The sequence below is a fragment of the Caloenas nicobarica genome, chromosome Z, assembly GCF_036013445.1.
Source record: "Caloenas nicobarica isolate bCalNic1 chromosome Z, bCalNic1.hap1, whole genome shotgun sequence".
Classification (NCBI taxonomy): Eukaryota; Metazoa; Chordata; class Aves; order Columbiformes; family Columbidae; genus Caloenas; species Caloenas nicobarica.
The window spans coordinates 23,551,844-23,566,849 of NC_088284.1; the positions used below are offsets into that span (position 1 = coordinate 23,551,844).

General features: G+C 38.8%; 1 protein-coding gene across 4 annotated transcripts in view; it reads left to right on the top strand.

Moving 5' to 3' along the window:
* Window positions 1–31: 31 nt before the first annotated feature.
* The window catches only part of NNT (nicotinamide nucleotide transhydrogenase), a 45,074-nt gene continuing 30,099 nt past the window's right edge, over window positions 32–15,006 (top strand). The window contains exons 1-8 of one of the 4 annotated variants that reach the window (XM_065657137.1): window positions 32–117; window positions 1,116–1,313; window positions 7,675–7,904; window positions 9,171–9,388; window positions 10,865–10,952; window positions 11,627–11,715; window positions 13,344–13,531; window positions 14,278–14,411. In XM_065657137.1, coding sequence (XP_065513209.1) covers window positions 1,163–1,313; window positions 7,675–7,904; window positions 9,171–9,388; window positions 10,865–10,952; window positions 11,627–11,715; window positions 13,344–13,531; window positions 14,278–14,411 — 1,098 coding nt within the window. In that variant the 5' untranslated portion in view covers window positions 32–117; window positions 1,116–1,162. Of the gene's footprint in view, window positions 118–510; window positions 776–1,115; window positions 1,314–7,674; window positions 7,905–9,170; window positions 9,389–10,864; window positions 10,953–11,626; window positions 11,716–13,343; window positions 13,532–14,277; window positions 14,412–15,006 lie in introns of those variants that run through there. The other 3 variants (XM_065657140.1, XM_065657139.1, XM_065657138.1) reach the window with 3 other exon arrangements.

Below are 15,006 nucleotides of genomic sequence, written 5' to 3' on the forward strand. Positions count from 1 at the left end.
CCCGTCCGCTCCGCCCCCCGTTCCGCCCCGCCCCGCCCCGCGCCGGGACTGCCGCGCCGCCTCGCCCCAAGGTCGGTCAGTGCCGCGGCGGGGCCGGCGTCGGCGGCACCGCGGGGGGTGAGGCGCTCGGCGGGGCGGCGGGCCGCGGGGCGGCGCGGTACCTGCGCTTTCTGCCGGCGCGGGCGGGGGGCGGCCGTTGCCGAGGGGAAGGCTGCAGTGTCCCGCTCTCGCAGCGCCTCGGGGCGGCGGGAAGGAAGGGCGGGCGGGCGGGAGGGAGAGAGAGAGGAAGGACGTGTGTGTGGGCAATGCAGGTGGCGCGGGAAGGGGCCCCCGGGGCGGTCCCGGGCGGGGAGCGGGGCGGGGGCGGCTGCGGGCTTCCCCCCGCGGCGGGCGCGGTGTCCGCCGGCCGTTGTGGCCGCGGGGGGCGGCGGGCCCGGGCGGCGGAGGGCGAGCCGGCTGCCCAAGGTCAGTCAGTGGCCGCGGGCTATAAATAGCGGCAGGAGAGGAACGGGCCGCTGGTTGTGTGCCGGGCCGGCGGGGAGCGGTGTGCCGCCGCCGAGGGACGGGACGGCACGTTAGAGCCCGGCGGTTGGCGGGATTTCGGGTGAAGAGCCTTTCCCTCCGCCGGCAGCCACCTGCTAGCTGCTAGGGAGGGCGGCCTGGCCGCCCTGTTCCACTTGCCCCGCTTCGGCTTCGAGCAGCTGCTTTGGCGTGTCTGCGGAGCCTGTGAGCTGCTGTCCCGCTCAGGGCAGCTCCTTCGGGAGGTCTGGCTGAGGTTTGAATTGTTTGTCTGGTTCCTTGGGGGTGGGGGGGCTTTTCGCCTGTCAGAGTTGCTTGTTTAGAGCAACGGTCTGAAGAGAATACGGCCTTGAGTCACAGAAATACAATCTCTAGGTCAGCTTGTAATGTCAGTCCTCTCATGGGCTTGTTACTTTCTTTTGATAGTTGTTTAACTCAGTTTGAAAACAAGTGATTTTGTTTTCTAGCTGGAAAGAGAAGGTGGGGAGCAATGATCATCTCATGGCTACTGGCAGTTGACCAGGCTTAAGCTGCGGAGTTCACATACCTTCTGGCTAGTGTCATTAATAATTCTTGCTTTGTTTTTACATGTGCAGCAGGGATTCCATACGTGGCAAGGAGTTGGCTGTGAGGTCTGGGTGAAATGGCAAGCCTTCTGCGTGTTGCTGTTAGTGGGTGCTCAACTCCTGTTTTTGGCAATGTGTTACCACCAAAGGTGCATTCTGCAAAGATGCCATGTTTGCGAATGTTTAGAACCCACCAGATGCTCAAGTCTCAGGCAGCTCCAAAGCCAGGTAAATGAATTAAACTTTTAAAAATAATATTTTATTTTAAAGCATGAGGATAGCTTGAATTTTTCTCTCAGATATGCAAGAAAAGACTTAAAATAAAAAGAACCCTTTTAAATTGTGTCAGCCGCATACTTGAGTCAGTCAATTGCAGTATAGTTTAATACTGATTTTAAAGGGTTTGTGCAGAAAGTGTTTGTGTTTATTATGAATACTTTGGATCGAAATAGTTTTTAAGGGTAGGGCATCAGAGCTCCTGCTGACACTTACCCTGATTGAGGGAGGTATTTAAACAAATGCTTTTCTTAGTTAAAAGCCAGAGTTCCCTTTGAGTTTTGGTAGTGCAACTCTTTGTATGCATGCAGGGGAAAGTATAGCCCTCACAAAGAGGGTGTCTGCAAGCATGACTATATGTAGATTTAATTATCCCAGCTAAAAAAAAAATCTTAACTTGTTTCAAGGAACTCTTGCATTGTATCACCTTGAAGAACTTCTGGTCTGCATGTTCATGTGTAGGGTTTAGTGGTATATTTATGCTATTTACCTTTTAGTACAGATAATGGACAGGTTCAGGTATTTTAAGGACAAAAAGGAGGGAGGAATGGGAGCATCCTTGGTTCTAGTTTATGATGGCAGCCTGGTGTATGAAAATCAGAACTGACATTTTTTTTCTCTATCCTGTACTGCACATAGCCTGACAGCTAGAAGACTGGAGAATACACAAAACTGGTTTAATTATATTTTTCCCCATTGTCCTGCATAGGTCATGTCTCCCTGAAAGAATTTGGACACTTTGCTTCTGTTCAGATTTAGAGTCTTCTAAGTCTGTGACAGAATAACGTGGAGAGTTAGACTGTAGACATGATGTTTGGTTCTTCCAAACATACACAGTAGGCAACTGCATTAGATATTTTGGAGTATTAGAAAAGTGGTGCTGTTTCTGAACAGCGTTGTGTCTGATGGTGAAAACAAAGGATATAAGATTAGACTCTGTAACTCGAAGAAGCCTTTGTTGTGTAGAATTTCTAACAATACTAATGGTGCCTGGTGCATTTTGGTGTCCTTTCAAGTCAGTGACCCAGTGTTTTGGAGCTTCTGAAGAAATATGATGAGAGGAAGTTTCTTTCCTTAGAGGGCTCCTGATAATCTGGATCGCATGGCTTTTTACCACAGTTGCATGGTACTTTTTACACAGTTGCATACCTGAATTTCTTTGGTCTGACTGACAGGCAGGGATCTGGGGTCTGTCAGAACTGATCAGATAATAGTTTTGCCATCCCATTAATTTGTGATGCTCCAAACTTCTTTTTTGTGTATTGGTACCTGAATGAGACTTCTGTTTGTCTTGAGCTGGCATTGTCCCTTGATTTTTAGTGTTAACCTGGGACATAGGAAACTAGGTTCAAAGTTCTTTTTCAAATGTCCCAGGTAAGTGCCCTTTTTGTTGTTTGAGTTTGGAATCAATCTTTTTATTTGACTTTGACCGCAAATTTGGTCATGAAACTGAAAGATCTCTTCAGTTTTATTGAAATTGGTATGCTCATCTATGTGTGTTTACATTTTCTTGTTTTTGTGAATCACTTTTCTGAAATTTTTCACAAGGACAAAGCATTCTGATTAGTGCCATGTGTTTAAGCATTCAGTGCTGTTCCTTCAGATCTGTTGTGCAGAAGCCCTTATTTAAGTGTGAGTAGTATTTGTACCATGCAGTTATTTAATGCTGGGAATTATAAGTTTGGCAAGTTTTTTTTGTTGGTAATTAAGTTGTCCTCATAGTTCATTTTGTAACATGAGATTTGTTATTCAGTAGAGGACAAATCAAGGATAAAACAGGCATTGAATGACAAATTAGTACCAGTAGAGTTGCCTATGTGTACTTTTTAAGTGCTCTTGGATCAAAATCTAACAGCATATGAAATAACTACATTTTATTCTTAATTTTAGAAATTATCTTTGATTATAGTGACACTTGGTGAAATCGCTGTAATACTAAGAAAAGTAAGTTTTCTGAAAAGTCTAGCATCACAGTAATTCTTTTTAAACCAATAGTTGTTTCTTCTATTACCTTGGATTAGCTTTGATTTAGTCCAGGATATGTTATGTACAAGAAAAACAGCTGCCTGAGATGTGAAGAGATTTTGAGTCAGTTGAAAAGTAAACTTGGAGGGTGTATACTTTTGCTATTGCTATTTATTTTGGTGCTATTATCTTTGCTTCTTAGAAACATAGGAATTTTCATACAGGAGTAAACAAGTGTTCCTGTAACTTGACTTAAACAGTTGCTAGCACGGGATGCTTCAGAAATATGCAAAACTTTCCCAAGCTCCCCAAGGAGTGACCGACTCTCAGATTTCCTATGTACTTCCAAATTGATTTGTCCTACAGCTCTGTGACTTCTACCCCTCGCTATATTGGGGTTTTAAACATTCTTTTTATTTTTATACTTAACATTTCCTCTTTTTTTTTTCTAAGTCTTGGAGAACTTTTAAACCTTAACAGTTTATTGTCAATTAATTCTCTAGATAAGCTGTGCATTATTTGTAAACCATAGACATTCTCCTTTAATGTCATTTGGTTTATTGTATCTCTTTGCTTGCGTAAGGAGAGGGATCAGGTGTTTGTTTAATCTTCTGTGCAATTATTTTTTTTTTTTTCCCCAACATCATATTGCTGTTCTTTGGAATATGTTTTCATCTTCAGAACAGGTGAGATGGTTTGTTTAAAGCTGATATTAGAGTAACTTAGAACTTAGGCTGGTTATGTATTCTGTTTTCCCATCCCAGAACATGTGTTATATAGTCAAAACTCGTTCCTCTGAAGTCAGTCTCTAATATTTGTTGATGCTATTTTGCTACATACTACTGCCTAAAATCCAGTTAAGAAGATAAAAACTTGTCATTTTCTCTATTCCTCTACATAAAGTGTCCTGAGTTTTCATGATAGTTTTAACTTAGGATCTTCTTTAAACACTCAGTTCATAGATGGAAGTTAAATTGAGAAAATAACTTTTATAGTTAGTTCTAATTGTTTGATTTCTAAAGCTTGGAGATGTAGACTACCTACTTATTTTGTTTACTTGGAGTATGAGATTGTACTTCGAATATGTCCTCATTACACAGTCGAGATTGTGTTAAGGGGATAGGAAAGAGTGGCTTCTTACTAGTTTTTATAGGTTCTAATGTATGTACATTCCATACTAAGATTCTAAGGCTTGTGAAATTTAATGATTCCACTTTTGATAGTGGGAGAATCCTTTTGGTATTGATTGTTTGTGTCAAAAACAGTACTGTGTATGTTCTACTCAATGAACAATACATCCAAAATCTTCATGTGACTCAGAAAGGTGCTCAAGGTAAGTGTATATTGGTCTGGTTTTGGAAAATGTTCTTGATGTCATAAAGCACTAAGTTACTAAAACATACTCAAGGCAGTTCTTCAAGAGATTATCTGATGTGGAGCCTTAGAAAGGCAACTTGGAAGCTTCACTCTCTGATGCACTTTTAAACCCATGGCAAGGGGTGCTTTCTTAAAATAAAAGCTAAAAATCAAGATCCTAAGTTTAAGCATAGATTTCAAACTTTCAAAACTAGCCACTTTGAAATTGCTGAGTTCAACAAACCAAATCTGTGTTCATAGTACAGCTTCCTTCAGTCATAGTAGTTATAATACCTTGTCCTGAAGTTTTAACATAGATGTTTGTTTTGCAGATGTAGACATCTGTTCCTTTTTGGTGAGGAAGGATGTGATAGCTCAGGATAGTCTACTTGAAAAATGTCCTATACCTGCTTTAGCTAAAGGCTGGCAAACCAACATCTATTTGCTTCTGTATTCGTTTGCTTCTATATTCACTGGTTACTAGAAATGTGTTGGTGGGACAGAGGAGAAAAGAAGGTGAGAGGCAAATGAGATGTATTGTTTATCTTGGATTTGATCTCCCAAAGCATTAGAGTAGGGCATAGTCCTCCTCTGTAGTGCAAACATTGTATCTGGAAAAGTTTTACCTATTTTTATTGCAGGCAAGATGTAAGGATATGAAAGAAAAAAATGAGGAAACATTTGGCAGGTAATAGGGGCATATTCTGATCCCATCCCTCCTAGCCAGTTACTCTTCTACTCTGGCACCCCACACAAAAGTAGGTGAACAAAAGGAAATCAGAAGCATTGATTCTCATTTGAACATGGGCCTCAGGCCTTAGGAGCTAAAACAAACCCCCCCCCCCCCCCCCCCCCGAAAAATAGTAAATTTTTTGCTTGAGAAGTGTATAAGCTTTAGTCGAGTGTTTATATGCCTTTACATTTGCAGTCATCCTTCCATTCCCTTATTCCTTCTTTCTTCTGCATTTGCGTGCTGGAAAAACTTCCAAAAGAGGCGAGGAGAAAGTTCTATTCAAATGACAGGGGTAATCTGTATGAGTGACAGCAACAGTTAGTGTGACTTTTGAGTGGTTAGTGCTGCTGTGATAGGGATGCCGTGACTTACAGGGCGATGTTTAGATGTGGTGCATGCTGATGAAGCAAATCTTCGCAAAGCATTGTTACATTTGTGGGTCTGTTGTTTTAGGTGTGCATTCTTTCTCACTCCTTTTGTGACTTTATGTTCATTTAAAGTATGTTTTTCTGAATTTGATTTTTGTCTTGTAATCTAAAGAATTTTAGGTGTTTTCTAACATAAAATATCAAAACGCTTGTCTTAAAATGATTTGTTACCATTTTATTAGTTTAGTTTCAAACAGAAAGCGAATATTTAGAAAAAGGTAAAAATAATTAGAATAATGCCCTATTATGATCTTTCACACTGTCTTGTTGGATATATTAAATCAGGTCTTTTCAATGAGCAAGAAGCCTGACAAGCACAGGTTGGTATTTAAGTACCAGTTCTTAGCAATTCTGTATTGTATTTTCAGAACATTTTAAGTTGATAGTATCTTGAAGTTGTTAATCTAAACCATTTTCAGCTGTTCAACTTTAAGCACATTACAGTCCAAGTTTTATTTTGTAGATGGATTTAGATTTAAAAATATCAGAATAATTCAGTTCCTCAAAGCTCTTATAGTATGGTATGTTTTTTGCTTTGTTTTTCTTATTTATATCTTAAAAAACAAACAGGAAAAGTGAAAAGGAGCCCTTTCTGAAATGTGCAACGCATTACTTGTCTGGTACAATTTTTGTAGCACAATACATAGTATTGGTGGCTAAATTAAAAGCAACTTTGTAATTTAAAAAAGCTGTTCACCCCCTCCTTTTTTTTTTTTTTTAAATTTTCTCTTTTTCTTGGTTGCTTGATCTTCAATATGAGTGACTACTCAGGACGCTCAAGTTATATGTCATTAATGTTAATGTGGTGTAGGTGTCTCTTGTATACATGTCATACTCCAGGTTTAAATTCTTGATAGAAATCAGTGAAAACTGGGGCAGAACTGGGCCTGTGTGCTGGACTGCCTGCAGTCTGGTGTAGTTAAGTGATGTGGTAGTTTGATATATGATTATTCTGCTAGAGTCTGTGTATTTATAAATAATGTATTTAAGCACATGGTTGGATAAGAGAAGTTTAACTCTCAGATATTAGACTTGAAGCCTACAAATTGTATATGAACAAAGTTAGATGTTTGTAATTTGAAACCTTAAGCTAAAACTGATAAATTGTAGCTTTTGCAGTTTCCTTGTGTTATTTAGTAGAGCTTGGAACAAGTAAAGACAGGGAGATGACACTGAAAAGAAGTATAATTGAACAAACCAGTAGACGGATATTCCATTATTCTTCAGCTACTCCCGAATTCACAATTTTAATTTCTGTAGCAGCTCTTGGAATACCTTATTGATGTATTGTGCCTTTCAATGTACTTTGCGGTATGTAAATTACATTCATTAATAGTGATCTGAGACAACCGTAATTTGATAGACATTAAAAATGTGTTCAGTTAAAAGGCAGCTTAGCTGTTCAAGCTCATTTATTTCTTCATTATAAAGTTGAAGTGACTAGAGAGGGATTTAAATTCTTCTTAACCCAGACAGAGTGTGTTATCACCAGAGCACCATGCATTGTGTAATTGGCATTCTGATTTATACAATCAGAACCGTATAAATACAGATGGGTAAGAAATGCACCAAACACTCATGACTGCTAGTGTGGCTGATTGTGCTGACCTGCTGGTTCCTGAGAGAACAGGGATCTCTAGCGAAATGGTGTAATTTAGGGAAATGTAAACTACGCTGCCAGAAAATATGATTCTGCTTCCCCATCTCTCAGGAGGGAGAATTTTTAAGCGTGAAATGTCTGCATGTGTCTGTACAACACGGACGAGTACCATTGATATCAATTTGTTAATCTTTAGTGCAACTAATGCTGTCTTATCTGCTACTGTTACAGGAATTCCTTACAAACAGCTGACTGTAGGTGTCCCCAAGGAGATATTTGAGAATGAGAAGAGAGTGGCTCTATCACCGGCTGGAGTTCAAGCCTTGGTTAAACAAGGCTTCAATGTTGTGGTGGAATCTGGTGCTGGAGAAGCTTCCAAATTTTCTGATGACCATTACAGAGAAGTTGGAGCAAAGATCCAGGGGACCAAGGAAGTCCTGGCTTCTGATTTGATTGTTAAAGTAATTGGTTTATTAGTATATCTCCTATTACACTATTTTTAGAGAAACATATAGGTCAATGTTTTCTGATAGTCTGCTGAAAGTTCAGTAAGCAAGCTCCTTTAAATTAATATTTTTTGTTCTAAGTTCTAATTCAATTTTAGTCTGTCTTCCCTCTTTTTTCTTAGTATTTAATAATATCAATATAATACAATAATGTATAATAATATAAAATTACAGTAATACATATTATATGAATATAATAATAAATAATACAACAATATACAATTTATTAATATATTAATAATAGCTCAGGTGTACACCTATAGTAATAAACTACTAAATGGCAGCATTGAAAAAATGGAGGATAATTTCTTACCAGGTTTTTAACTGCCTTGGAGAATCTGTGATTTCTAGAGTTCCAGACTCTGATCAGATAAGATCCCTGCTTTAAGAAGCTTTTGCTCCAAAATTGCTAACATACAACTCTAGTTTTACTTTTCGGAGAGAGTTTCTTGAAAATGTGAAAATACAAGTTTCTGACTTTTCTGAATCAGACATCCAGCAATTCCACAGAAACTATGTTTCAGAAGTGTTTGTAACTACATGAGTTGTAGCTGTTCTGGAAAGACTGCTAGAAGTAAATTTGATTGATAGGTATTAGAGTATGCAGAGTCCTGAAGGAAAAAACAAGACCTTAAACTTGATGTTGAGGCTTCCTTTAACTGCTCTATTTGAAGTTATCCTGTCAGAATTGAACATAGAATTTCTGTGAGCTAGTTTGTGAAAAACCCTTCTAAGTATGTTTCTTTTTGAAGAAAAGTAAGAAACCGAAAAGAAATGAGTACAGATCAAGATGAGTATCTGCTGGACTTCATGCTTGAAATCCCCTATATCTAATGGTGCATTGCAACCTCAGCAGTGATTCTTAACCTTTAGAGCTTAATTGGCATATCTGTTCAGTAATCATTTTGCTTAAAAATGTCCTGATTTTTGGGAAGCTGTCTGTCATAAAATCCAGTAACTGCTGGTTAGAAGCCATCGGATATTTCTGAAGGTGTGTGCTGACTACTACTGCCCTGTCACCAGTCTGCCTAGAGCTAATCCTAATGTGTGGGCTGCAGTTAGGAAGTGCAGTTACTAAGTTCAGCTGTGTAAACAGCCTTTGATATACTTCCTTCCTTCTGTACTGTCTGGGGGGGAACGGACAGACTGCAAGCTGGGAGCAACAAAGTGGAGTGTGTTCTGTTTCGTCTGACTAATTTGGAAACTTTTCTCTTTCTTCAGGTGAGGGCTCCTATTTTTAACTCGGACCTAGGTGTACATGAGGCAGATCTTTTTAAGACGGCGGCTACCTTGATTAGTTTTATCTACCCAGCACAAAATCCAGACCTCCTGAAAAAGCTTGCAGAAAAAAAAACTACTGTCTTAGCTATGGATCAGGTTCCACGGGTCACCATTGCTCAGGGATATGATGCACTTAGCTCTATGGCCAACATTGCTGGGTATGAATCTTACTCTTCTTTTTTTTTTCAGCCTGAGTAAGTATAGCTGGATTAAAAGCCGTTTGCTTTGATATTAGGTATATCTAAAACTGTTCTGCATCTGTATTTTCATACAGCTGTTTCAAGTAGGATGAAGCTGTTGGAGGTGCCTTAACTTTTTAAGTTTCTTTTGGTGTGCTTTGCAGCAGGTCAGAGCAAGGCTTTCAAGAAAGTGAATAAACAAAGAAAATTAAAGGCAGTTCTTCTAATTACTGGGCTACTATGTCTGGTGCCATTTTGGTCTGAACTAGATCAGATCAGGCTTAAAGGTATCCTTAAGACGACTTGAACACGAATTGTCTGTCATTGGGATTTGATGTTGCTGGGAGCTAACCAACCCAAACAGCACTCAGTCTGAATGTGATTGCCATGGCAGATATAAACAAAAGACCAAATACTGTCAGACATCTTCATGCTTTGCGGCTGGTATTGTAGTGAATTACAATATTATTGGTATCAAGCTGACTTCTATTATTAGGTTGTGGGCTGTTGTTTATTTTGGTGGTGATTGTTCTTTCTTTGGCTTCTTACACAGATGATGTCTGTGAGGCATAATAAGCCTTGCAGAAGGCTGGCAGATTTTGTGGACACCAGTGCTATACATCCATTGTCTTTGTTTGGTTACTTCTGTCTTTTCATTCTGTGTGATTTTACTAAAATATAGAAATTCATAATGTATTTAAAGGTATAAAATCTACAAGCTGTATTCCAAATCAGAACTAATTTTATGACCGATAGACCTCTACATGTTCCTGATAGGACAGAGAAATAGGAACGAGGGTGGAATGAGTCTGTCGAACCACAACACTTAGTAAATATGCAAGAAGATGTGCACTGTTGTTAAGAAAATATATAATAAATATCTCTACTGATGTTAACTTGGTATCCAGCCCTCCATTCTCAGATGGTTACAAAGCAGATTGGGCAAGGTTAAGTAGCAAGGTTAAGCTGTTTGCCCTAAGCTGTATAGTTCTGCAGTTAGGGTCAGAGTATCTTTTTTGAATATGTGCTTGCTTGTCTAAATGAGATTACTGCAAAACTATGGTGGGTTTTGCAATGCTCGTTCATGTTTCTGTCCCTAAAAAGCCTATGGTTACAACTTTTGAAGGTAGCTTCAAAGACCACAAAGTTAACTTTTGGCAAGTTATGTGTTTGTTATTCAGGTAAAATTTTGAGAAAGTAAACAGTTGTGGACATCCAGTATACTGCAGTCCAAAAATTCTGTCTGAAAATGCATTCCATGTTTGGAAAAAAAAAAAAAAAAGGCAAGAAATATGGATTAAAACAGGCTATTAAACTTGTACTCAGTGGTAAAATATTAAACTTTGCCCTGCTCATGCTATGTCCAAATGTTCATCCTTTTGAGTGCTGTCATGAATGGAACTGTACCGATCTTGGGAAAATACTGATGTGTGTCTGTTTGTCCTTAATTGACAGATACAAGGCTGTGGTATTGGCAGCAAATCACTTTGGTCGATTTTTCACGGGTCAGATCACAGCTGCTGGTAAAGTTCCTCCAGCAAAGGTATGTGCATACTGTTGCAGAAGAATATGTGAGTTCCTGAGCACAGCTAACCACTGCTGAAACTGTGGTAAAAGGCATTTTCCTTGCCCTGGGGCTAGTTCTAGTAGAAATCCCTGTAGTTATTCCCATACCAATTTTTGTTTGCTACCTGTAATTTTTTTTGGGAATAATAGAATAATTGGAGTTTCATTTAAGCTTGGTTAGTTTTAAACATTAGAATATCTATACATGGATGGATTTTTTTTCAGATGGGAAAAGGCAAGGAAGCAGTTAAGAAAAGTCAGATATGTTGTGATTTCTTGTGTGTCGAAGGCTCTGATAGAAAGGATTGCTTGATTGGAATTACACGTGAATTGAGTTGAAGTGAAATGGAAGTAGAATTAGGGAAGAAGAAAAAAAGAGAAGTGAAGGAGAAAACCTGCACTTATATAAACGGTTAGCTACAGATGAGTTTGTTCTCAGATGAGAGAAATTAGGAGTTACAACTTTTAAACTGTTGCATTTACAGGGAAGTTTTTCCAAAGTCATTTTGGGTTCTGTGTCCTAAGGTAACTTGTTTAAATGGCTGGTTAATGAGTTTTATCTGTAGTTGTGGAAGTGGTACAATGCTGATGCTTTTCTAACCAGCTCTAGTTTTAGTTTAAGGTCTAAGTACGATGATGGTATCGTTCTAGGTCTTGATCATTGGAGGAGGAGTTGCTGGCCTGGCTTCTGCAGGAGCAGCTAAAGGAATGGGTGCAGTGGTTCGTGGATTTGACACTAGGTAGGTGTGTGAAAATGGAAATAGCGATCTGAAATTATTTGAAGATTAAGTAGTTTGTAGCTGTGTTACAGTGAAAGCACTTATACTGCACCAAATCATAATTGCTTTCCTACTTTTTTTAAAATTCCATCATTATTCCTCCATTTTTTTACATTTCAAAACAACCAAACCAACCCAGTCCTTTACATTAAATCATTCAGAACTATATGAATAAAAAATTTGTTACTTTATGAAAATGAGGAGGTTAGGGCTTTTATCCAGAATTTTGTGTCTCTCTTCTTCTTGGGGACACAAGGCAAATAGTAAAGAAGTAATCTTTATGCCCTCATTTATAGCTTGCTTTGATCCAAGTTCATACCGCCTATTCTCATTCACCTCTGTTCTCCTGATCCCAGAGGGGCCAGCTAGGAACTCTTGGAGGGACACCTTTTTTACTCTGCTGAAGGAAAGAGACCAAGTTATTTTATTTATGAAACTCAAGCCGAAAGAACAGAAAGTGCACCTGAAGCTGCTTGAAATGCTGTTTTCCTCAGATCTCTTTTATGTTTGGAAGGATTATTTTGTCCCGTAGCCATTTTTTAGAGCAATATACGGGGAAAATTACAGATCACAAACCTTTTTGTTCTTATAGCTACAGGGACTGCAAACACAATGAAATTTTTTTCTGTTAAATGGCATTCTTATTTTGTATTTGTATGTGCTTAATATTGTATTTGTATTAAAACTACTCATACGTGTTTGTTTTTATGCAGAAGTGGCATCTAGTGTTATATCTAGTATAACAGCAATATCTAATGTAAAAGAATAAAAATGAATTTATCTCCAGATGTATGATGTACAACATGAAATAACCATCATTCTGGTTTGTTCGAAAATCTGCATATGCCTTAAAACAAACTGGAAAGAGTTTATTTTTCATAAAAGCATGATCCAAATCAGTCTAAAACTTCCCAGATTTTAAAAATTCCCTTTTTAGGCGTCCTGTATACTTTTATCTTGGTGTGCAAGAATATCTGTGTTAAATTGTCTGCATATTGTGAATGTTCACCTAATACTGAAGCTTATTCTCATTATTTACTGTGATATCATGTGATGCAAAATAAATTACAAATTTACAGGATAATGTAAAAAAAACCCAAAAAACCCAAACCATAAACCGATATATCACCTCCACCCCCCAGCCCTCCCAAACCAATTTTGTCAGTGAAAATAAGACTTAACTAGTATTTGCCATTTCACAGATTATAGACAGGGCCACAGGTTGTGTGTTTAACACCTGTTTTAGGCATCAAGTTTGCGCTGTAGATTTGCCTAGTCATGACAAGAGAAATGTGTGAGTAGAGTTAGTCAGCAGTTAAGCTCCCAGCTTTGAGACTTTTCTTGGAGCAACTGCTGACTGTATAGGAAACTGTAAGCTGTCTTCATTCCTTCTTGAAGTGTCTTCATTAGGGACCTAAAATTTGTGATGCAATTACTTTTTTCACTAGATGAGAGCCTGAGTTATGGTATCCTTAATCCTAGATAAGTTTTAGATTTCTTGTCTGATAACTGCTACTAAAAAGAACAAAAAAACGTGGTGGATTTTTAAAGTAATGTTTGTTTCTTCCCATGCAATTTTATTTTTCTAGAGCTGCAGCTCTAGAACAGTTCAAGTCTCTTGGTGCTGAGCCTTTGGAAGTAGATGTAAAGGAATCTGGAGAGGGACATGGTGGTTATGCTAAAGAAATGTCCAAAGAATTTATTGAAGCTGAAATGAAACTCTTTGCCAAGCAGTGCCAAGACGTTGATATTATCATCACTACAGCACTTATTCCAGGTACGTTTTATGTGCAAGATGCCAATTTTCATTTATCTTGCATAAGCTGGCATGTTTTGGAGCTGTGCCTGCAGTGAAACAGAGTTGTAGTGAATTACGTCTGTGTGAGCACGTGCCTTATTCCTTCCCTGATAAATGCCAAGTTTTAAAGTGTGTGCCTTTTTTCACAACTTCTGTTTTCACAAACTATCAGTCTTTGTCTCAATATCATAATATATGCTTATTAAAGGAGGAGTAGATAAAGTAACAATATATAATTCATGTGCGTATTTATTGGATCACTGCTACTTCTGCTGTGTAGCTTGTGCGCTGAAACAAGTCCAATTGAAACACTACTGTCTTTTGTAATTCAAACATGGTAAGGTGGAGCTTAGGTTTTAGTGCTTTTTATTGTTCGTCTGTCTTTCGATAACTTACGATGTGACATTTCTTCTTTGAGTGTGTGTGTTCTGTCTGTTTGTTATGGCTTGCTGGATATTGTCAGTTTACTGAGGACAAAATCGGAACCGCCAGCATCTTTGGTAGACTGCCCGTGCAGACCTTTTTTATGTTTGGGAGCAAGATGGTCTAGCATGTCTTCTCTCTGTATGTAAACAAACTGACTGTGACATTTCATCTTAGGTACCAATTACTTGAAAATTTTGCTTATAAAAATAAGGTTTACAGAGAGAGAAGGGGAGAACTCATATCCTGAGCTCTACAGATAAAAAGCTGCATTTTGTTTTTGACTTACTGTGTCTTGTCAGGCAAAAAAGCTCCTGTCTTGTTTAAGAAAGAGATGATTGAATCAATGAAGGAAGGTTCTGTTGTTGTGGACTTAGCTGCAGAAGCAGGGGGAAACATTGAGACTACAAAGCCTGGAGAACTGTATGTTCATAAGGTGAGCATTTTAATCTGCAGAACGTTCTCAGTTCGCCTGAATTCACATTGTGTTTTGTAAAGTGCATGCTGAAAATGAGTAGCTGATTTTGCTGTTTGGGTTAAATTAATCCTTTACATTTGCATTTGGTCACTAGTTATCTCTATGTACAACAGTTTGAAGATTTTTAAAGAAACAAGTGTTAGTTTGGTTATTAAGTATGGAAATGTTACTGCTTAGACTTTCAAGTCCAGTGATTTGTCTCTGCTGAGTTGAGGGTGTGGTTTGTCTATTTCTTGATCTATCTGAAGAGACAGCAGTAGCAGTAGCTACTTGCTCATCACCTCCCACAGTTGGAGGTTAACAGTCCTGTCACTGGTAAGCTAAACAGCTTCAGACTATGTCAGAGTTTACTTCAGTGCAAAGTCTTTGGCTTAGCTCAGAATAATTTCAGCTTCAGGAGGTTGCTCTCTTTGTATGTCTTTAGCTTCACCAACATGTGTGTCTGCCATAGAGTCTCCAAACCACTTGTAGCGCACACTAGGAGTAGCATAAATTGGTTCATTAAAGTAAGCATTTTTGTTGTGAACTGAACTACTTTAATTTTGCTCCAGTG